Source organism: Cucurbita pepo, unplaced genomic scaffold, assembly GCF_002806865.2.
Source record: "Cucurbita pepo subsp. pepo cultivar mu-cu-16 unplaced genomic scaffold, ASM280686v2 Cp4.1_scaffold000457, whole genome shotgun sequence".
In the NCBI taxonomy this organism is placed as follows: domain Eukaryota; kingdom Viridiplantae; phylum Streptophyta; class Magnoliopsida; order Cucurbitales; family Cucurbitaceae; genus Cucurbita; species Cucurbita pepo.
In genome coordinates, this window is record NW_019646687.1 from 5,509 (window position 1) to 27,506 (window position 21,998).

The 21,998-nt window shown below is 38.7% G+C and overlaps 5 protein-coding genes across 8 annotated transcripts; 2 read left to right on the plus strand and 3 right to left on the minus strand.

Annotated features, from left to right (window-relative positions):
* Positions 1-2: 2 nt before the first annotated feature.
* Positions 3-3,999, minus strand: LOC111785343 (ubiquitin carboxyl-terminal hydrolase 5-like; the record flags this gene model as incomplete). Its single annotated transcript, XM_023665753.1, has 6 exons — positions 3,620-3,999; positions 2,778-3,035; positions 1,254-1,398; positions 1,069-1,128; positions 887-982; positions 3-276 (listed from the first exon to the last, which is right to left on the minus strand). Coding segments are annotated over exons 1-6 (973 nt in total), but the record flags the coding sequence as incomplete, so codon positions are not given.
* A 236-nt stretch (positions 4,000-4,235) lies between these two features.
* Positions 4,236-7,351, plus strand: LOC111785342 (psbP domain-containing protein 6, chloroplastic-like). Its single transcript, XM_023665752.1, has 3 exons — positions 4,236-4,678; positions 6,041-6,357; positions 7,037-7,351. The coding sequence occupies exons 1-3, from the start codon at positions 4,372-4,374 to the stop codon at positions 7,205-7,207; spliced, it is 795 nt and encodes a 264-aa protein (XP_023521520.1). The 5' UTR covers positions 4,236-4,371; the 3' UTR covers positions 7,208-7,351.
* A 769-nt stretch (positions 7,352-8,120) lies between these two features.
* LOC111785345 (pentatricopeptide repeat-containing protein At2g13600-like) lies at positions 8,121-10,220 on the minus strand. The gene has a single exon (XM_023665754.1). The coding sequence runs from the start codon at positions 9,808-9,810 to the stop codon at positions 8,284-8,286; it is 1,527 nt and encodes a 508-aa protein (XP_023521522.1). The 5' UTR covers positions 9,811-10,220; the 3' UTR covers positions 8,121-8,283.
* A 980-nt stretch (positions 10,221-11,200) lies between these two features.
* On the minus strand, positions 11,201-13,513 carry LOC111785347 (tetraspanin-3-like). The gene is made up of 2 exons (XM_023665760.1): positions 12,983-13,513; positions 11,201-11,665 (listed from the first exon to the last, which is right to left on the minus strand). Exons 1-2 carry the CDS (start codon positions 13,493-13,495, stop codon positions 11,321-11,323), a joined length of 858 nt encoding a protein of 285 aa, XP_023521528.1. The 5' UTR covers positions 13,496-13,513; the 3' UTR covers positions 11,201-11,320.
* An 888-nt stretch (positions 13,514-14,401) lies between these two features.
* On the plus strand, positions 14,402-19,572 carry LOC111785346 (interactor of constitutive active ROPs 3-like). Of its 4 annotated transcripts, none has more exons than XM_023665755.1 (4): positions 14,402-14,652; positions 15,893-15,998; positions 17,171-17,342; positions 17,755-19,572. In XM_023665755.1, the coding sequence occupies exons 2-4, from the start codon at positions 15,979-15,981 to the stop codon at positions 19,369-19,371; spliced, it is 1,809 nt and encodes a 602-aa protein (XP_023521523.1). In that variant the 5' UTR covers positions 14,402-14,652; positions 15,893-15,978; the 3' UTR covers positions 19,372-19,572. The 4 variants fall into 4 exon arrangements, with proteins under 4 accessions (XP_023521523.1, XP_023521524.1, XP_023521527.1 ...); XM_023665756.1 differs by lacking the exon at positions 14,402-14,652 and adding an exon at positions 15,344-15,374; XM_023665759.1 differs by lacking the exons at positions 14,402-14,652; positions 15,893-15,998 and adding an exon at positions 16,087-16,564.
* Positions 19,573-21,998: the final 2,426 nt, after the last annotated feature.

Consider the following 21,998-nt stretch of genomic DNA (forward strand, 5'->3'; position numbering starts at 1 on the left):
GCCTGTTAAACCACAAGAAGATCCCCTCGTACTAACACCAGTATGCCCAGATGCATTATCCAACTCTCTGATTGACGAAGTCTGGTTCTGACTCTGCACTACTTCTGTTTTAGACATTCCTTTGTTAGACATACCTCCTGCAACGTTTAAGTTTGACTTAGAAGGCTCTAAAGAAATAGAAGTAGCTTCCTTGTCGGCTGTTCCATTGTCCTGAACGTAACTGGCACATCCATCCGATGCATTATTATTTCCATGGTTTATAATCTCCACCAGGATCTAACCAAAATAAAGAGTGAAAAGGTTTCAGAAGGTTCTGATCGAAAAACTAAATTTAACTAAACAAATTGACTTACAATAATTTACTGAGCTTAATCAATATTTTGACTAATGTATGGATGAAAATTCAGAACTAAGTAGGGACAAAGAGGGGGATCAGAAGCCAACAAAAACAATCCCCATCCCCCCCCAAAAAAATACTCCTCATTGAGAAAGGTCAAGGACGGGAATGGGAATACGGATTCCCCATGGAAAATTTGTAAGGAGCCAAGAACATTATGAAGAAGTAAAATTTACTTTAAAATAAAATTTTAATTAAATAACTTTATATTTCAGTATTATTTTAAGCTTTTAATATAAAGTAAACATGGGTCATTTAATTTGAAACAAATATACATATAAATTTCTATTATAGTGTGCATTAAAAATATCATTGTCAGCTAATATTAATAAAACATTAATTACAAAATAATAAATTGGGAATCCTGTTCCAATCCGTGAAATGAAGACAAAAATAGATATAAATCACGTTTATTCCAAATTGTCTATCAAAATTTAATGAAAAGAAAATTTATTTTCCAAGAAAAGTAGTTGTGGTGGATAGACTTACATCCTGATCCATCTGAAGGTTTGCATCATCTAGAGTTTTATCCATGTCATTCATCAAAGCATGTTTTCGGTGGCCATAGTAATCCCAAATGCATACCTAGTTAAAGTAGTGAATAGTTGGATTTAAATGAAACAACCATTAAAAAACTGAACTCTGGATGTTGTAAGGTCATATGAAATTACTTGTTCCAAGTTAAGATCAAAAATTTCACAAGCTCGTCTGTGAAGCTCACCAATTGTCTCCTGCCAAATAAATATGAAATTTTAAATAAAACCAACTGATAAAAAATGAATCACAGGTCTCAATAGAACTGAAACAAGGGTAGGTACTTAGGAAAGTGGTATACCATGACAAGTTCTCATAATACCTTCTTGCTTATTCTCATTGTGGAGCGGTCACCCTTTGGCACCTCTAATAATTGAAGGCGTAAGGGATATACTTCAACGGCCAATTCAGTTTGTGAAAGACCTGCACTAATGACCTTCCGTGCCAATGTTGGACCACCGCCGTACCTAAAGGCAACCAAAAGCTTTGACTAACTTATAAAATGATTCATGTGGATTTCCAACCATAAAAAAAGACAAGATTAAAGAATCTCAACAGTTAGTTATTTTCTTAACAAATTATACATCAAAGTCTCCCCAAAACTTTTTTTCCTTTGATTGCCTCCCAAGAGAATACTAAGGTAAGAAAAAGGCACGGTCTCGGAAAATAGACTGTCAATTTATTCCTTCCAGAACAAACCTCTCCACAATATCTATGGAGTACGCTTTTTCTGAAGAAACTCACTGTTTCCTCTTCTACCTTTAAATCTTTCACCAACCTTCAACATTCTCAGCCAACAGTGCAATGACAACAANCTTTTTCTGAAGAAACTCACTGTTTCCTCTTCTACCTTTAAATCTTCCACCAACCTTCAACATTCTCAGCCAACAGTGCAATGACAACAATTATCCTTGCTGCCAACATTCTATAAAAAGATATTTTCATTTTATACCCTCTTTTAACCAAGAAATTTTACTCATTTTCTAAATAATTTTTTCTCTATAACAAACCTCCAGGAACTTCTGTTTCAGCAACCCCTTTTTCTCCCTTTCCACCATCGATAAAACTCTCTCCTCTTCCTCTAAGTTGAGTAATNTCCCTTTTTCTCCCTTTCCACCATAGATAAAACTCTCTCCTCTTCCTCTAAGTTGAGTAATTCTACTTNTTTCCACCATCGATAAAACTCTCTCCTCTTCCTCTAAGTTGAGTAATTCTACTTTTTCCCGTGTGTCTTCTTCTTTGCCTTATCCCGCTATTTTTTAACTCCCAAGTCTTCAAGATATCTTTCAACTATTTTATGAGTCTGGAACCTGGCCACCTATGCACAGAACACTTGCCCATCAAAATTTGAAGTTCTCAGCAAAATCCAGCTATGATGTTCAATCATTTACAACCGAAAAAGGAGCTTAAGAGTTTTCTCAAATGAGTGCTATGGGTTAACTTATCAATGGCCATCCTTTGGCTGACTTAGAAAGAGAGGAACTCAAGAGTTTTCTCCTATAAGAATACTTGTCTAGATTATTTTTGGGATCTTGTACAGTTTACAGCCTCGAATTAGAGTCCAGTCCCAGTCCCCAACTTTATAGTAATTACTCCATCCATGCTGAGGGCTTCAGCAAAGCTAAAGAAATAAAAACAAAACAAAACAAAGGAAATCGATGTTTCTATGACCGAAAACCTTTTCTGAACTGATCAACCACAAGCGATATTCTATGTTGTAGCTGAAAGACCAGGTTTAAGAGCTTAGTTTGTTAGAATGGACACATTGCTTTGACTAGGAGTTATTCATTTACTATTATAAAAATCTACTTTTCAATGGCCAAAATCCTTTTTCCTAATGACTCACCACAAGTATAGTTGGTTCCACACTTCTTGCGGAAGCAGAACATAATCACGACCTTCCAAAAGAGTATCGTGAATTTCAATGCCCATACCAGAGTCCTCTGATGCAGCATCGTAAATTAGGTCAGAGTTATCAATAATAGCGGGTCTTTTTAACATGCTTGAACCAAATGAATCGTAAATTTCTGCTAAGGAGGATCCATCATTTGCACCACCAACCGGTTGGTCTTGGTTGACATATTCAATCCAGTGTTGCCACCATCTGTCACCATAATATACAATCATCAGAATATGTCTATCAGCTACCTGTTTGAGAGGTAGAATCTTATACCTGAATGTTCATGAATATGCCGACTCTTAGGACATTGCACACAAGCATGTTTATCAAAAACCATAGTAAGAGTTTCTTGAACCAAAACAAAACATTTCACTTTCATTTTATTGCTCCAGCTTACTCCCACCATATCACTAAGACCAAAACTGTTACCTCTGAAATTAAACAGCAAGCCTATGACATTCAATCCCCCAATGGAAAAAGAACAAAGCTTGGGCCTAGAAGGCAACACAATGAAATTCTTCATAAATGGTTAGAATTTCACTAGAGGCGATAAAAAATATCACATTAGTCCCCCAGATAGCAATATATTTACATATTGGAGGTAGCAAATATGAATAAAAGCAGGGAGAACCCAAAAGGGGGGGAAGAACAACGACAACAGAGTAAGGGTCGATAAGAAACGTTTCTAACACAAATTGTGCAAAAAATTTATAAGAAAAACGAAGGAAACCTAGCAAGAACCTATGACATAATATCTATGGATTTAAGAGAAGTGTAGGAGGAAGAACCTTTGCGTGATTAAATAGAAGACATCACCCTCTTTAGTATTAGCTTCAGCAGCCAAAGCAATGTCCCTGATCATAATCCTCTCTTCCTCTGGAGTGAGCTCCGTGCTGCCACTACTGCTACACATGGAGACTTCAGCCATCTTCCCGCCCCTTTCCCCTGAGATCGGAAAAAAAAAAATGCTTCGATTTCAAGGAAGAGCTGGATTTTTGCTGATATTCCTCAGTAACCAAACAGATGAGCTAAACTAATTTTCTTTCATTTTCAACGAATATGGCTCCACAATTCAACCCGTCTCCTGCTGGTTACCCAAAACCCTCGTCCGATGACGAACCAGTTCTGACTTCTGTGAGCAGAGAAGGAGCAACGACGAATCAAATCTTAACTCAGACCGGGTCCATAAGTTTTCTTTTTAAGCCGGGTTCATGACATAACCTAAATTACGATTTTAACCTTTGGGATGAAAGAGTTGAAATGTAGAGGCTTAAGTGGATTGGATAATTTAGAAATATTTAAAAAAAATTATATTTATTTATTTTGGAGTAATAAATGTTAAATATATTTTTTTTTAAAATTAAAAAAAAAATTATTATTATTATTTGCAAACCGACCCCGAAATTTTGGTTTTTTTCAGTTGCATCCATGAACGTGCAAAGAAAGGATAAGGTGCGGTGGGACGTGGACGATAGACTGAGCTCTGTTCGCCATCATCGTTCACCAGTCTCAGTTTTCTTCACCCTCTGCACTATCTGAAATGGCGTCAGCAGCATCTGCATTTGCGATTTCACCATCACTCCCGACCGCAAGCTGCCGGAAACCTAAGAGGAAACCTATTTCCCCGGCGGTTTTCTGTCAACGGGGTTCCCAATTTGTGCATCGAAGGGAGATTTTGAAAGGCCTCACTCTGCTTCCTCTTTCGCTTCCTCTTTTCGAATCGGTTCATCCACTTCCTTCTCAGTCGAAAGAGATCGAAGTTGGTTCGTACCTCCCTCCTTCACAGTCGGACCCTTCTTTTGTGTTCTTCAAAGCTTCCCCTAGGGACACCCCGGCTCTTCGTGCAGGTATTGTTACTTATTTCTCTATTTCTTTTGTTCTTTCTGGTAGATTGTTTATCGTCCCATTAGAATTACATAACCATACAAAAGGATTGTTGGGAGGGAGTCCTATCGGCTAATAAAGAGATGATCATAGATTTATGAGCAAGGAATACATCTCTCTTGAAATTGAAATTGATACTTTTTCGAGAAACAAAAAACAAAATCATTAGAGCTTATGTTTAAAGTGGACAATATCGTACTATTATAGAGAGTCGCAATTCCTANAAGCAAGGAATACATCTCTTGAAATTGAAACTGATACTTTTTGGAGAAACAAAAAACAAAATCATTAGAGCTTATGCTCAAAGTGGACAATATCGTACTATTATAGAGAGTCGCAATTCCTAACATGGTATTAGAGTCATACCTTTAACTTAGCCATCTCAGTAGAATCCTCAAACGTCGAATAAAGAAGTTGTGAGCCTCGAAAATATAGTAAAAAAGTGACTGAAGTGTCGAGCAAAGGGTGTTCTTTGTTCGAAGGCTCTGGAGAAAGGAGTCAAACTTCAATTAAAGGGATATTGTTCAAGAGCTCCATAGGCCTCAAGAGAGGCTCTATGGTTGTTCGAGGGGAGGATTGTTGGGAGAGAGTCCCACATCGGCTAACCAAAAGCAAAGCCATGAGAGCTTATGCTCAAAGTGGANGCCTCAATTAAAGGGAATATTGTTCAAGGGCTCCATAGGCCTCAAGAGAGGCTCTATGGTTGTTCGAGGGGAGGATTGTTGGGAGAGAGTCCCACATCAGCTAACCAAAAGCAAAGCCATGAGAGCTTATGCTCAAAGTGGATAATATCATACCATTATAGAAAGTCGTAATTCCTAACAACAGGTTGTTAGGGAATCGAAAGAAGGCATACATTATTAGTTTCAGTACTTTTTTGCATCTTCTGGAGATCAGGCTGGCTGTGAACTAAAGATGCCAATTATCTGTTGTTGTGCCACCCAATCTTCAGTTTTATTGTTTAGGAAACTTGCCACTTTTTTATCTCCCGTTCACAGAGCTGCTAGCAATGATGTCTTGAATTCAATTGTACATTCATCGGTATATCATAATTAGAAGACATGCTCATGCAATCAAAATTGGGCACGAGGATACCTAGTTTGTCAAAATATAGCTTAGTTGATTAAGATATATAACTCGATCAAAGATTTGGAAGTTCAAATTCTCTCCGCCCAACTCCCACATTTTGTTGAACTCAAGAGGGAAAAAAAAAACACATATGCTATCTAGGACGGATGGACAAAGTACTTGTCTTTCTTGTCACACTCTACTGAGTTGTGAAATGATTTATAGGCTAATGGTACTTGAGATTTAGTTATTTGCAGGAAATGTGCAGCCATACCAGTTCATTCTGCCCCCAACTTGGAAACAAACTCGTGTAGCAAACATTTTATCTGGTAATTACTGTCAACCCAAGTGTGCAGAACCTTGGGTAGAGGTGAAATTTGAAGATGACAAGCAAGGGAAAATCCAGGTAGTGGCTTCCCCTTTGATACGTTTGACTAATAAGCCTAATGCTACAATTGAAGACATAGGTAGCCCTGAGAAGGTAATTGCTTCTCTTGGCCCTTTTGTCACTGGAAATACATACGACCCCGAAGAGCTCCTCGAATCATCAGTCGAGAAACTTGGTGATCAGACGGTATAATCCTCGTGTCTTGTACATTATTTTTCTTTTCCCTCAAAGTACAATATTGCTATGTCTTTGCCTAGCCTCCATTCTACTCTTTAATCAAAATAATGTCTTAAAGTCTAGCTCAAATTGATGTTTTTTTCTTTTAACATGGCTTTTCATAACCATATGGGTGATGGAGTTAATTTATATCATCCATAAAGTACTGGTGAGATTCTACATCAAATGGTGAGTGGAACAAAGCATTCCTTATAAGGGTGTGAAACCTCTCTCTAGCAGACACGTTTTAAAACCGTGAGACTGACAACAATAATATTTTGTTCTAAAACCTCTCTCTATAGCAAAGCAGATAATATTTGCTAGCAGCGAGCTTGGGCTGTTACAAATGATGTCAGAGCCAGACACTAGATGGTATGCTAGCGAGGATGCTGGACCCCTAAAGGGGGATGGATTGTGAGATTCCACATCGGTTAGAAAGGAGAAGAAAACATTTCTTATAAGAGTGCAAAGTTGATTTGTACTATCTAGCTAGGGTTCCACTTAGACGATAGCAGCTCTGAAGCTTGCATGTGCCTTGCATCCCCCTAACTTGTAACATTACATAGGGAAGATAGTTCATTTACTCTTAGCAGCAGGACACTGTGATGGTGAATACTTATTATAACCTTCTTTTATCTCGTTGATGCAGTATTACAAATACACACTCGAGACTCCTTATGCTCTGACGGGTACACACAATCTAGCTAAGGCAACGGCGAAAGGAAGCACGGTTGTGTTATTTGTGGCCAGCGCCAATGATAAACAGTGGCAGGCATCTGAGAAAGTTTTGAGAACCATGCTTGATTCTTTTCAGCTGTAATCCCTTAACTCAAAATGCAAATGAGATTATATTCGATAATATATGCTTCTATCTTCACATATAATGAAGAATGTTCTTTGAGTTCTTCAATGTTCTTGTTGTCCGAGCATTCTTTAACATTATTTAATGGGTGTTCTTTTTATTGGACTGGTATGTTCTGAATCTGGTATGTTCTGAATCTTGGCTGGTATTATCTGATGTTGATAATGATGTTTTTATTGAATCATTGCTGAGATCATTGAATCGAGATTTTATGCATTTTACAAAATTGAATTTGGAGTTTTCGGGTGAAAGAGTTTGCTTTTGTATATGTTTAACTTGAAGCTTTGAATCTATAACCGCTCAAGTCCACTACTATATTGTCTTCTTCGAGTTTTTCCTTTCGGGCTTCATCTTTTTTAAAACGCGTCTACTAGGGAGAGGTTTCTACGCCCTTATAAAGAATGTTTCGTTCTCCTCCCCGATCTCACAATTCACTCGGGCTCAGCGTCCTCGCTAGCACTTGTTCCCTTATCCAATTGATGTGGGACCCCCTAATCCACCCCCTTTGGGGCCAGCGTCCTTCCTGTCATACCACCTCGTGTCTACCCCTTTTGGGGTTCAACCTCCTCAACCTCCTTGCTGGCACATCACCCCGTGTCTGGCTCTGATACCATTTATAACGACTCAAGCCCACCACTAACAGATATTGTCCTCTTTGGACTTTCCCTTTCAGACTTTCCCTCGAGGTTTTTAAAATGCATCTGCTAAGAAGAGGTTTTCACATCTTTATAAAAAAAAAATGTTTCGTTCTCTTCTCCAACCGATGTGGGATCTCACATCATTCTTTCACGCTCTTGTCAAGGATTAAGAAATTCTTCATTACTGAACATGTTCCCAAGATACTATTCCCTCAATAAAATCGAAGAACAAGTTCAACTGAAAATGGATTGAGTCATTCATTTATCATATACATCTTACTAAAATAATTCCACTACTAAACAAATACGATGGTTCATCTCTCATCTTAAAACAAGATTTTCATTTCCAACTAGTCTATCAGAACTTCAAACAAGAACTCCATTCCATCATCGGCATTAAAACTCAACAAATTCAAGTGCTTTTGATGCATGTTCAGGTCCTCTCATATCCAAGTCCAGTTGGTTAAGTTTTGAATAAATCTCACATGATTTAGGATGAGTAGCATCACCAACTGAGAAGACATGCGCTTTCTTATCTATCTCAATCCAGCTCCACCCTGCACTTTTCCTTACCCTTTTTTGTTGCATTTGTTTTCTAATATCAGCCAACTGTGTCCATAAACCTGCTCTAGCATAGATATGAGCAAGAGTTACATAGGGTGCAGCATTACTTGGATCCATCTCGATGAGTCGATAAGCTACCTCCCTCCCGAGCTCGACCACTACATGAACTTTGCAAGCACCTAAAAGGGAACACCACATTACGTAATTAGACTCATAAGGCATTTTCTCCATCAATTCCTTAGCTTTTCCTACATGCCCATTTCTGGCATAGAGATCAATCAAACAAGCATAATGATCAATTTGAGGATCTAATCTGTATTCACTGCCCATTTTATTGAAATATTCCACTGCCTCATTTAGTAATCCTGCATGGTTACAGGCAGTTAAAACTGCAGTAAAACAGACATGATCAGGCAAGAAACCTTCTTCAGTCAACAAACTCTCAAAGAGCTTTAAGGCATCTGAGCCTCTACCACATTGAGCAAACGCCATTATCATCGAAGTCGACAGCACACTGTTCTTCTCAACCGTCTGATTGAATATGATAAATGCATCATCAACACTGCCACATTTCGAGTACATATCTAACAAAGAACAGACCACAAACACATTATTCTCTGATCCCATTTTTGTAACTAGAGAATGCACTTGCCTTCCTTGTTCAAGTACTGTTAGACTCCCACAAGCATTTAAAACACTAGTTAATGTATGATCAGTTGGGCTCAAATTACTAGCTCTCATCTCTACAAACAGTTTTAATGCCTCTTCCCCATACAAGTTTTGAGAAAACCCTGATATCATAGAATTAAATATGACATTGTCCTTCACATTTGCCTCATAAAAGAGCAGGGCAGCTTCTTCTATTCTTCCTAGTTTTGAGTAACAATCAATAGCGGAGCTAATTACAAAACTGCTAAAAAGAATAAAACCAAGTTTGATAACATGAGCATGAAACAAAGTTGTAAGATGATTCGGAAGTTCATCCTTCAGACTTGGGCATGAACTAATAACAGTGGCATAAGTAAAACAGTTGGGTCTATCCTGAGTTACCAACATATTCTTAAACATCAAGATGGCTTCCCTCCCAGCCCCATTTTGGGATAGCCCAGATATTATAGAGGTCCAAGAAACTTGGTCATGAGTCTTCATATGAACGAAGATCCTTTTTGCATCCACAATGGCATTACACTTGGAGTATAAATTAACCAATGCACTGTTCAAATATAAGTTATCTTCAAATCCTATTTTGACAATCTGCGCATGAATTTGCAGACCCAAAAACAAATTAATTGTTTTAGCACAAGAATTAAGAGCAGAGCAGAGAGAATACTTGGTCAATTTCGCTCCCAAGCTGCACATTCTGCAAAGTAACCCAGTGCTTCAGAGGCATTAACACGGTTGCCAAATTTCCTTTCCTTTTCGCTGAGATTCTTGTGCGGACGAAAGTTGATAGTATCATAGCAAGATGCTCGTAACATTTGAAATCCAATGGTTGCCTGGAATTCCCTGGATTTCAGCTCGCCGGAAATTATAAACAGACCAAAGAAAGAGAAATTGCCGATCGCGGCCGAAACAGAGTCGAACCATAGCAAAAAGTTAATGGAAAACTCAACATCAGTTGATCATTCGTACTCGGAGAAATGCTTCCCGACTGGAATTTTCCTCCGCCGAAGAACGGTGCAGTCGGAGGCTTCGAGTAATTAGGTCTCTCGATATCACTTTGTACTGATTCTTCTCCACTGTGACGGCGATGAGGGTTTATTTTCTTCATTTTTTCTTTAAAAAAAATAATAAATAGTGTTTTAAATATAATTTGGTTTTTCAATTTATCTCTAATTTAATCAAATTATTTTTATAAAAGTAATTAAAGAAATACTACGGAAAATATTGTATTTTCTAAAAATACTCCTTGACCATTTTTATTGTATATGATAATAATTAATTTAGATAGTGACCCTTTAATTCCTCATTATTCATAATAATAATAATTATTATTATATTTTTATTTATAACGTCGGTACGCTGAAGATCGGTCATGTAGATTCAAAGCAACTACAAGAACGAAGAACAAATATATTCACGTTTCAATTGTAATAGTTCGAGCCCACCGCTAACAGATATTGTCATCGTCATCATATGTGAGAAAGAAGTTTCCACACCCTTGGAATGAGTATTTCGTTTATAATCCACAATCCACCCCTTTGGAGGCCCAGCGTCCTCGCTAGGACACCAAGCGGTGTTTGACTCTAGTACTATTTGTAACAGTTAATGATTTTTTTCATCGTCATGAAAAAATGTCGATGTTTTTCGAGTTATGCAACGACCCAGATCCACCGCTAGCAGATATTTTCCTCTTTGGACTTTCCCTCTCGGGCTTCCCCTCAAGGCTTTAAAATGCGTCTACTATGGGAAGGTTTCCACACCCTTACAGAGGGTGTCTTGTTCTCCTCCCTAACCAATGTGGGACATCACAATCCACCCCCCTTCGAGGCCCAGCGTCCTTGCTGGCACTCTTTCCTTCCTCCAATCGATGTGGGACCACTCCCAAATCCACCTCCCTTTAGGGCCCAATGTCCTTACTGGCACACCGCCTCGTGTCTACCCCTTTCGGGGAACAGCTAGGGCCCAGCGTCCTTACTGGCATACCGCCTCGTGTCTACCCCCTTCGGGGAACAACGAGAAGGCTAGCATATCATCCGGTGTCTGGCTATGATACCATTTGTAACGACCCAGATCCACCGCTAGCATATATTGAAAAATCATAAATTGTTGTGATATTCTAATGCTATCATTTTTCTAAATTAGTACCCATGTCAAATTAAAAGAAAATACAAACACAAGCGTTTTATTGTGTCTTACAAATCCTTCCTCAAACGTTAAACCAACCCGGTTTTGATTTGGTCATGCGAGCAGTACTGGCAGGTTCATTATTGTCAATGCGACGATTATTTCGAAAAGTTGCATAGCCAATAACATAAGAGATGACGAGAACAATCAAAACGATGATGTTGACGACCGAGACCTTTCTCCAGCTCTTCTTGAGATTGGCTAGAACCCCAGCCTTGCAAGAGTCACAAGCATAGCAAAGTTGGTCTTGGTCATTGCTCCACCTTCCACAGTCAGGCTCGCCGCCCACCACCCCTCCTCCCACATCCCACGCCGTCTCGTTCACATATACATATCCGCAAACTGTGGGTGGCTTGCAGCAACCAGACTTCACACATATAGCAACCAAGTTAATGTATGATATCATGTTTCAAGAAATCAAACCATCATATAAACTATTTCGATCGTTGTATATGTTCATGGGTCTATTCGTTGTGTCGTTAGCTATGGTTCTATTTGTGTCGCCATAGATGTCTTTCAAACACCTCGTGTCAGTACTTAACGATCCATGACTCGAGCCAATGTTAGTCGTATTTGTAATTGTTGGAAGAACTCCATGTTGCATTGGCTATCAACTTTTCTTTTGTTCTATCGTTTCAAGTATATCATTGTAGCTTACCGAGGAAGGTACTCTATTTTTATAATCTAAAAGATTACAAGATAGGGGTCAATAAACTATGTTCAATAATCACGTTCGTGCCTATCATCATCTACTAATACAGACTAAAAGTATATCATTCAAAATACAAGTGTCTCAAGAACACAATGATTAGGATCTAACAATCTCGTTCGATACCACAATTCTAGAATTTGGTCCCACGTTTCTTTTTCTACAATGGATAAGATTCTAATTTCATTTGTTCTAAAAATATCGTTTTCTAGCTACAATCGACCGACCATATGAATATGCATGCACGAAACAAAGGAAAAAGAAAAGAAAAAATAAAATAAAATAAGAATATTCATACGAAAAAAAAGGCACTTTTTTGCAATACAAAAAAAAAAAAGGAATATAATAAAGTTTTATGATACTTTTATATTATTCTCTTTACACGCTCTCCCAATCCCTTCAAATGGTTTAAAATATTCTACATTATCTATTATTTTGTGCGAATACGTTGGTCGATACATTTTTTTAGACCTAATCTAATTATTTAAATTGTCAATTTTTTCAACCCGAACAAACTTTGTTAAATAATGAACCCAATTCAAACATAATTTTCCTGGGTTGAGTTAGTTCGAGTCATTTATTCAAATTTTTATAAATAAAAAAAATATTAATTCATAAAACATTTATTTATTTATTTTCAAACCTACCCTTCAATTTAAATATAAATTTTGAAAAATTAATTAAAAATTATTTTGAAGAGCGATGGAAAATAAATAATAATAATTATTAATAAATTTGGGTAACCAATCTAACCCATCACTAATAAAAGAAGGTGGGCCCGGGGGATCTTAGTGGGCCGGGACTTTCGGCCCATCACTAATAATAACACTCCACATGCAACAAAACTATCCTTAAATTACGTACATTAAACAAAATTATTAAATATAATCAGTTTGATTATCTAAAATATTAATTAATAAATAAATAAATTATATTCTAAAATATTTATTAAAAGAAAAATCCACGTGTACGTACCTCGACCGGAGTGAGATGTCTATGGTAAAACATATCAACGGTCTCCGGCACACCGTTGACGGTTCTGACAATTTTCCGGCATGAACCGGAGTCTCTAACACAGGAGCTAATCTTAGCCCAGTAGGAGTCATCGGCGACCCGGTCCCTGAGCCACCCAGAATAGTCCTGGAGATAGTAATCGAAGTAGGCGCGGTTGGGGAGGGGGCGGCCGGAGCCCCGCTCGGTGACGGCGTAGGCGAAGATGATGAAGCCGACGAGGGCGCCGATGACGAAGAACATGACGAAGAGGTAGAACCACATTAGGAAGGTGTTGCGGTAGCAGGCGCCGCCGAAGCCGGCGAGGGAGACGATCATGACGGTGACGCCGATGCCGATTAGAGGCCACTGGAGGAACTTGAGGCAGTCGGTGGTGTTGGCGCGGCTGCTGAGCCAGATGCCGCCGCCGATGATGGGGAGGGAGAGGAGGAAGGTTAGGAAGTTGAGAAGGCCGATCAAGTGGTTGCTGGCTCTCATGGTGGACGAGAAAATGAATATGGGTCTCTGCTATTGGTTCGTTCTTTCTTATAGAACCACCCGTATTCATAGTCGGGGGCCCAATGTTTAAGCTGTATTTGGGCTTTTTTTTATGGCCCATACTTGAGTTAATGGGCCATTCACTTCCTCAAGCTTCATGGGCTTTCTTTGCATCTCGTTCTTACCGTTTGGCCCATAATCCAACTGTCAGTTCCAGTCCACGTTGGCTAATGTTTAAGCTGGGTTGGGTTGACGGATTTTTTTTCATTAATATTTAAATCACTCGGATCTCTTCCGTTTCATTAATTTTATCCGGATCCTCCTTTTCTTTCGAAAAAAGGGAAGGAGAAGTATTGGTGGATCCCTCTTGTTCCTATTTAGTCCCCTCCATTTCTTTCCGTTTCTCAGTAAGAATAGGTGATGGTATTCTGCCTAAATAGTAGACACAGGTAATAAATAAGAGAATACTAAAAATTCGAGCATAGAATTTCTGAATTCTGACACAAGGTACTTATTAGATCTAATAAAATTATTTTGCTGTATGCAAACTAATATCAATCCAACCTATTTCATGAATAAAATGTGACCAATTAAGCAACCAACAAAACTACTTGTTACAAATAACATCTTGTTGTTGTATCTAATTCTGTGTCCACGTGTTAATTTCTAAAATAATAAAAAAAATATTGTGGTAAACTCATCATTCATGTTAAACTTCTTAATATATTTTATAGGTTTTTATTTGGATCGGGTTAATCTGAAAGTTTTGTTTCATAAATTTGAAATCGAATCGAGTCAGTTCGGGTTCAGAAAAATAAACCCAAACCAATCGAAAAGGCTAATCCAACCCAACCTAACTCGAAACACCTATTTATGTTGAGTCCTATTTGAGGGTTGTTTTTGAAGGCGAAAGGAACCTGATTTTGAGCTGACCAGCATATCATAGTGGAAGAGTGGAAGTTGGAATTTATTGGGCGGAAACGACAAGCCGCTATATTGCTAATCCACACAACCAAGCTTAAAGAACAAAGGATAGAAAGAAGAAAGAAGACATCGAAATCCGGGCGAACCAGAACAACCTCTGCTCTTCTGCTCTTCTTTATCCATTATCACTGCCTGACAACATTCAACAACACCAACACCACCACCCTTTCCAGGTATGCCTTCTGGGTTCAATGTTTCAATGTTCCACTGTTCTTATCCATTTCCTGTCAACACCCATTTTGTTTTTTTGCCTCTTTCTGTACCTAAACAGAGTTCAACACAACCTCATTCATGAGTTCTTTTCAATATGGCTTTGTTCATCTGGGTTTCTGTAAAGTGATTTGCTTCTTTGAAGCTCGTGAGTATGTGGATCTCAGGCTTTTGCTTTGACCCTTTGAGTTTTCAGCTGTTTCTCTTTGTTTTCTGGGAAATTTTTGTACAGAGCATGTTGAATGAAGCCCCACTTTCCCAAAACCATGGAATTCTTTGGTTTTTTGGAGACTTATTAGGAACATTGAGTTGGGTTTATCATGATTTCTTAGCATTAGATGTAATTAAAAAGTTAACAGCCTTTATGATGATGTTTCTTGTCGGCTTGTTTGTGTTAAATGTCAAAACCAAACAGTAGACTTTTTGTACCTACTGCCCTTATTTCACGGCCAAACTGGAGGAACAGCTTGACATTCATAATTAAACCTGTTGGTTTCTAACTCCAATTTTTCTCAAACCTTGTTCTGAGATCCAAGTTCGTTAGAGAGGGGAACGAAAGATTTCTTATAAAAGTGTGAAAACTTCTCCTTGATAGACGCGTTTTAAAACCCTAGAGAAGAGGATAATATCTGGAAACAGTGCAAAACCCTCTCGCATCCAAACCAGCATAGCACAGGCAACAAAGGTATGATACACCTCGACTATTCTCACAGGACAGTTGTTGTGATGTCCCACATTGGTTGGGGAGGAGAACAAACCACCACTTATAAGGGTGTGGAAACCTTCTCCTGGCAAACGCGTTTTAAAGCCTTGAGGGGAAGTCCGAAAGAGAAAGGCCACTAGCGGTGGATCTGGATCGTTACAATTGTTTGGCTCAGCTCCGTTTAACTGCTAAGATAAGTAGGTAGCGGTCATAGATTGAACCTATTCCTTTGGTCGCGTGTGAGTTCGAATCCTGAAAAGATTACCATATAAGTTGTTTACTACAGATTTGAACACCTTTTCCATTTAAATTTAGTATGAAATGTGTGAACATACGCATTGATTACAAGGTAAGTGGCAATTAATGGTTTCATTTCTTTACCCATTCTGGGTTGAAATGTGATGATAAGGACCACAAGCTGTTCATGATCTGCATTTATTTCCTTAAGGTCACTCCCATTGGATTCCTACTCGCTCATTGTTGTGGTTTTTTTATTGCAGAGTTGCAGGGTTGGTGGGTCAGGAAGCATTGAAGGAGGATAGTATAGGCTTAAGCTTTAATTCACTTACTTTTCAAAAGGGTAGCGATGCAGACCCCAAAATCAAGGTAAGTTTCAACAAATCCTTCATCAACTTGCTTTTTTGACTCTATTATTGAAGTAGTTCATATGAATGTAGGTAATGTCATGCATGTTCCTTGGCTGTTCTTCCCTTTACGATTAGAGCTCTTTACTTGTATTAGTTTTTCTTACTTGAAAATGGGGCTGGCAATTCACCTTTTGACTCATTCCTTTGGTTGAGCGTTCTTTGGACGTTGATCAAGCAAGGGATGTGAAGTGGGCTAGTCCCTGGAAAGGCTTGTTCTTTCGACGTTGGGGCTGACAATTCACCTTGTGACTCGTTCCTTTGGTCGAGCGTTCTTCGGACGTTGATCAAGCAAGGGATGTGAAGCAGGCTAGTCCCCGAAAAGGCTCGTTCTTCTAACGTTGGGGCTGATAATTTCACCTTGTGACTCGTTCCTTTGGTTGAGTGTTCTTCGGACGTCAATCAAGCAAGGGATGTGAAGCGGGCTAGTCCCTGAAAATGTTTGTTCCTCTGACGTTGGGGCTAACAATTTCACCTTGTGACTCATTCCTTCGGTCTTATGTTGATCAAGCAAGGGATGTGAAGTGGGTTAGTCCCCGAAAATGCCTATTCCTCTAACGTTGGGGCTGACAATTTCACCTTATGACTCAAGTGGGCTAGTCCCCAAAAATGCCGGTTCCTCTAACGTTGGGGCTGACAATTCACCTTGTAACTCATTCCTTCGGTCGAGTGTTCTTCGGACGTTGATCAATCTATCATAGGCCGTCATTGTGAGATCCCACATCGATTGGAGAGGGTAACGAATGCCAGAAAGGACGTTGGGCCCAAAAGGGGGTGGATTGTGAGATCTCACTTCGGTTGGAGAGGAGAACGAAACATTCTTTATAAGGGTGTGGAAACCTCTCCCTAGCAGACGCATTTTAAAATCTTGAAGAGAAGCCTAGAAGGGAAATCTCAAAGAGGACAATGACGGCTAGTGGTAGGCTTGGGTTATTACAGTCATGGTCGGGTTCCAAACCTTTTGTTTTGTTTGGTCATTAATGTTCTTCTTGTTCTGTTATTTAGTGTTTTATTCATCTTATAACATCATCTGTATATACTTACTTGTTAGCCATTTATTTGAATCCAACAGTCTTTTATGAGTTTGTAGACCATGCAAATCATAGGCAATCAAACAATTTCTTTCCTCAACAGGAATTCCTTCTCAGAACCACCTCAAAAGGTTTCTCCACGAGTTGCTCGGAAACTTCGTCCCGCTTCTCTGGAATGTGATTCTGCTTCCTCATCCCGAACAAATAATCGAACCATTAAAGAACGAAGCCCGAAAGTCGTCGATCGAAAGTCACCTAGAAGCCCTGCAAGCGAGGTAATATTACTTGTACCTCTTGGTTCTTGTTCAAAGTTGAGCTTCATGCACCTCCATTAATCTTGATAGAAGTTGGATTCTTATAAGAAATCGTAATCGCTCTCACGTCAGTTGGAGGGGGAAACGAAACATTGTTTATAAGGTTGTGGACACCTCTTATAGCTGACGTATTTTAAAAACCTTAGAGGGGAAGCCCGAAAGAAGACAATATCTGCTAGTGGTAGGCTTGGGTTGTTACAAATGGTAACAGAGCCAGACATCAGGTGGTGTACCAATGATGACACTGAGCTTTGAAGGGGCGGTGTGCCAGTAAAGACGCTGGGCTCCAAAGAGGGGTGGATTGTGAGATCCCACATCGGTTAGAGAAGGGAACGAAACATTTTTTGAACTTTATTTCTCGTTGCTACTTCAGAAAAAACGTCCAAGCAAGATTTCCGAGTTGGAATCTCAGGTTTGTCAGCTACAAGAGAATCTAACCAAAGTGAAGGATCAGTTATGTTTATCTGAATCATGCAAGAAGGAAGTCAAGCAAGAGGCCGAGGAGGCCAAGACTCAACTAGAAGCCATGGCCTTAAAGCTTCAAGAGTCACAAGAACAAGTACTTGAGCTATCTACTTCCAAGGAAGCTCATGTCATAGAACTACAAGAGATATCACTCGAACGAGATCGAGCTTGGCAAGCCGAGCTTGAGACGATTCAAGAACAGCACAAACTCGACTACGCTGCGTTGGCTACTGCAGTGAATGAGATTCATCAGCTGAAGATCCACCTTGAGATGGTAGCTCAATCCAAAACAAAAAAGATCAAGCTTACGGACTCCGAAAATAACGAACTTGATAGCTTGAGAATTCACCTTGCAGAAGCTCTTTGTGTTGTGGAAAGAATGAAAAACGAGCTTGAAAGTTGTCGAGAATCCGAAGCTCAAGCTCGGTTACTTGCTAATGAAACTCTAGCACAACTAGAAGACGCCAAAAAGCGAGTCGAGGAGCTTAGATACGACGGTATGGAAGCAATGAAGGGGTACCATTCCATTGCTTCACAGCTGGATGAATCAAAGGCACGGATTAGCGTGTTAGAAGAACTCGTTAGTAAACTCAAAACCGACGTTGCGAATCCAGCAGTCGAAAACGAGAAACAGGGAGACCATATTGATGAACATTGTTGTCTCAAATCAGAGATAGAACAGCTGAAATCTGCCTTGGAAATGGCTGAGACAAAATACCATGAAGAACAAATTCAGAATGCAGTCAAGATAAGAACAGCTTATGAACAAGTTGAGCAGATTAAAACCAACATGAATTCTAGGGAGTCTAATCTAGAGCAGGAGCTGAAAAAATCGAAGGTCGATATCGACGAGTTAAAGGCCGACTTGATGGATAAGGAGACCGAATTGCAGGCTATCTCGGAGGAGAACGAGCAGCTGCACACGAAAATTCAAAAGAATCTATCGAGCCAGAGAGAATATGAACTCGAAAGAGAGATTAAGGAATTGAAGGATCATCTTGCAGTGATGAAGTCCAATCTCATTGACAAGGATAGACAATTCCGTAGCGTTTTGGATGAGAACGATACGCTAAAACTCGATATAAACAAAAGGATAATGATTCGAGCGAAAGCAAACGATGGGACTACAGAAGTTGAGGACACAACGACTGTCGAACAAGAGGCTCTCACAAGACTTGGCGTTATGATGGAGGAGACAGAAAAAAGTAACAAGAGGGCGGCTCGAGTGTCCGAACAGTTGGAGGCTGCACAGGCTGCAAATGTCGAAATAGAAACGGAGTTGAGACGGTTAAGGGTGCAGTCAGACCAATGGAGGAAGGCTGCAGAGGCTGCAGCCGCAATGCTCTCTGCTGGAAACAATGGCAAGTTCATGGACCGATCGGCGTCGTTGGACAGCAGCTACGACTCGGATTCTGCAGGAAAAATGAACAGGAGTTGTGCTGAAATAGATGATGATTTGCTGAAAAAGAAACATGGGAATGTGCTAAAAAAGATAGGGGTGCTGTGGAAGAAACAACACAAATGAAAGGGTCAGGGCCAGGGCCGTGGCCAGGGCTTGGCATGTCTAACTCTGCTTGTGGGGCAGTTTATTTTGTTTTGTTACTCATGTACTGTTGATCTTGATATCATATGAAGCTCAAGAACACTACCCTATTTAAATTTCGGCAACAATGTAAAGTGACCGTCAATTTAGCTCGAGCTTAGTTTAACATAATCTTTGAACCGATCTAGCCTATCTTAGTTTTCGATTAACTTTAGCTCTACTCGAACCAAACAATACAATTTAAGGTTGGTTTGATAGAGGTTTTTGAGTTAACGACCCATGTCTAGGATTCATATTAGGATTTAGCACCTGTATGTCCCAACATTCTACTGTTTCACATGTAACATCATCACGTTAGTTACTCATTTTCTTTTTTTAATCGTAATATTCATTTATTAATTATTATATAATGTTTTAATTACTTAAAAAATTATATATTGATTTTTGTCCTCCGACAAATTCTCCCTCCCGAATCCTACGTTGGATTTTGTCTGTTGAGAGACACACCAAAACAAAATCCATCCTGAAGTTGCTGCTCATGCTTGTCTCTAAATCCCAATATATATATATATATAGATAGATAGATATATAATTTTAAAAAATCCAATGCCTTCCGGTTCGGCTCGAGGCTACAAAGTCAACCTAAAATCGGTCCGAGCTCATTGACCAAAGCCCATTATACCAAAGACGTAATCTATGGCTAATAACGTCTACTTTGGTTAGCCGAATTAGATTGACTAGCCTGGTCTCAACTCAATGTAACATCAATACATTCGTTAGAAACTCCAAGATTCGAAGGTACGTCTATGAGGTATGCTCACACAAAACTCAGCTACTCGTTACATTAAAAAAAGAATCGAAATGTGTGTGGTACAACACTGTTGCAAAGCTCGTTTTTATAAATAGATTCATTCCTTTCATAATTGAAATCGTGCGAATCTAACTCAAGTAGATTCGTGTATTAGCAGTTTCGAAACTATTAAATCAATGACGTATAGAGACGTGGGTGCATGTATTAAAAAAAATGCCAAATCTTCCTATTACTCTCACCTATTTATGGTCATGTCAAAGAATAAAGTAGATGCTTAGACATCAATTCTTTCATGTAATAATACTAATTAAGACAAAAAATGTTACATTTTGAGGAACTAAAATAATAATTTAATTCTTTTTTATATTAAACTTTTTATTTCATCAAATTAATACAAAATTGATATTAACCGAGTTAAATTTACGAGTTTTTGGACAGTTCAATCAGCCTAAAATTTCTATAAGAAAAACTTGATATTATTAAAATGAATGAGTTAATGAAAATTAGAGCGAGAATTGGATGATGGGCTGATCTAAGACTTCTGAAGTCGAATCCAATCGAAATGAAAGTACAGGTGAAAATTGAAAAACGTTGAAGTAAAAATTCATTTTCACTTTTGATTTTTTATTGTTCACATCCATTGAAACTTTCAATTTACGCTAAACATGCACTGAATTCCGCTCTCATTTTTCATGAAAATCACGACGTAATTCTCTTTATTAACTTTAAGTTAATCCAACTCATCACCTTCCATAAACGTTTTTTCAAAACTTCAATTCCAAATATTAAAAAAACAAAATTAAACAACAGACTGTCAAAAAAAAACAAAAAAAAACTCACATTTAAAACATTTTTTTTTCTTTGTTCTGATTTGCATGGAGAAATCAAACACCAACCACCAGACATTTCTGTCAACAAAACAGAGAGATTTGATACTCCAAACCGACACCTCTGACTAAACAAACAAACACATGAAATTTCAGTTGGAGAGAATTGACGACTAGTTGCATAACAAATCATGAAGAACTTCAATACAAAACTTAATTAATTCTAAAATCCCGCTAATTTTTTTTTTTTTTTTTTTTTTNTTTTTTTCTTTGTTCTGATTTGCATGGAGAAATCAAACACCAACCACCAGACATTTCTGTCAACAAAACAGAGAGATTTGATACTCCAAACCGACACCTCTGACTCAACAAACAAACAAACACATGAAATTTCAGTTCGAGAAAATTGACGACTAGTTGCATGAACAACTTCAATACAAAACTTAATTAATTCTAAAATTTCGCTTTTTTTTTTTTTTTTTTTTTTCCCTAAGGTGATATGATTCTATAATATTTGGGAGTATCACATTAGTGGGCTATTGAGAAGGCCATGCCATGAAGAAGCATTACTAAACCCAAAATCCATACCCATCATCATATTTGAATCCATAATTCCATTATTATTTGCATAACCCCAAACGATTTTACTTTCGTCACCCGCGTTGTACACCTCTTGCTTCATGGTCGTCACCGTCACCGCCGTCGTCGTAGCATGATGATCTTGATCGTACGGCTGTAATCTCATCTGATCTATCGCACTTTCGATTCCACCTATGTTGTTGTTGTTATTGTCGTAATACATCCCTTGAGAATTATACGGAAACCCATTCAAAACGTCACCGTTTGGCATTCCCAAAGTAGGGAAATCAAAGTCATTGAACGTGGGAGTAACTGACCCACATGAGTTTTTGTGAAGCCTAGCAAATGCCAACCCTTGGTGGTCATAGGAGAGATGAGGTAAGACGGTAGCC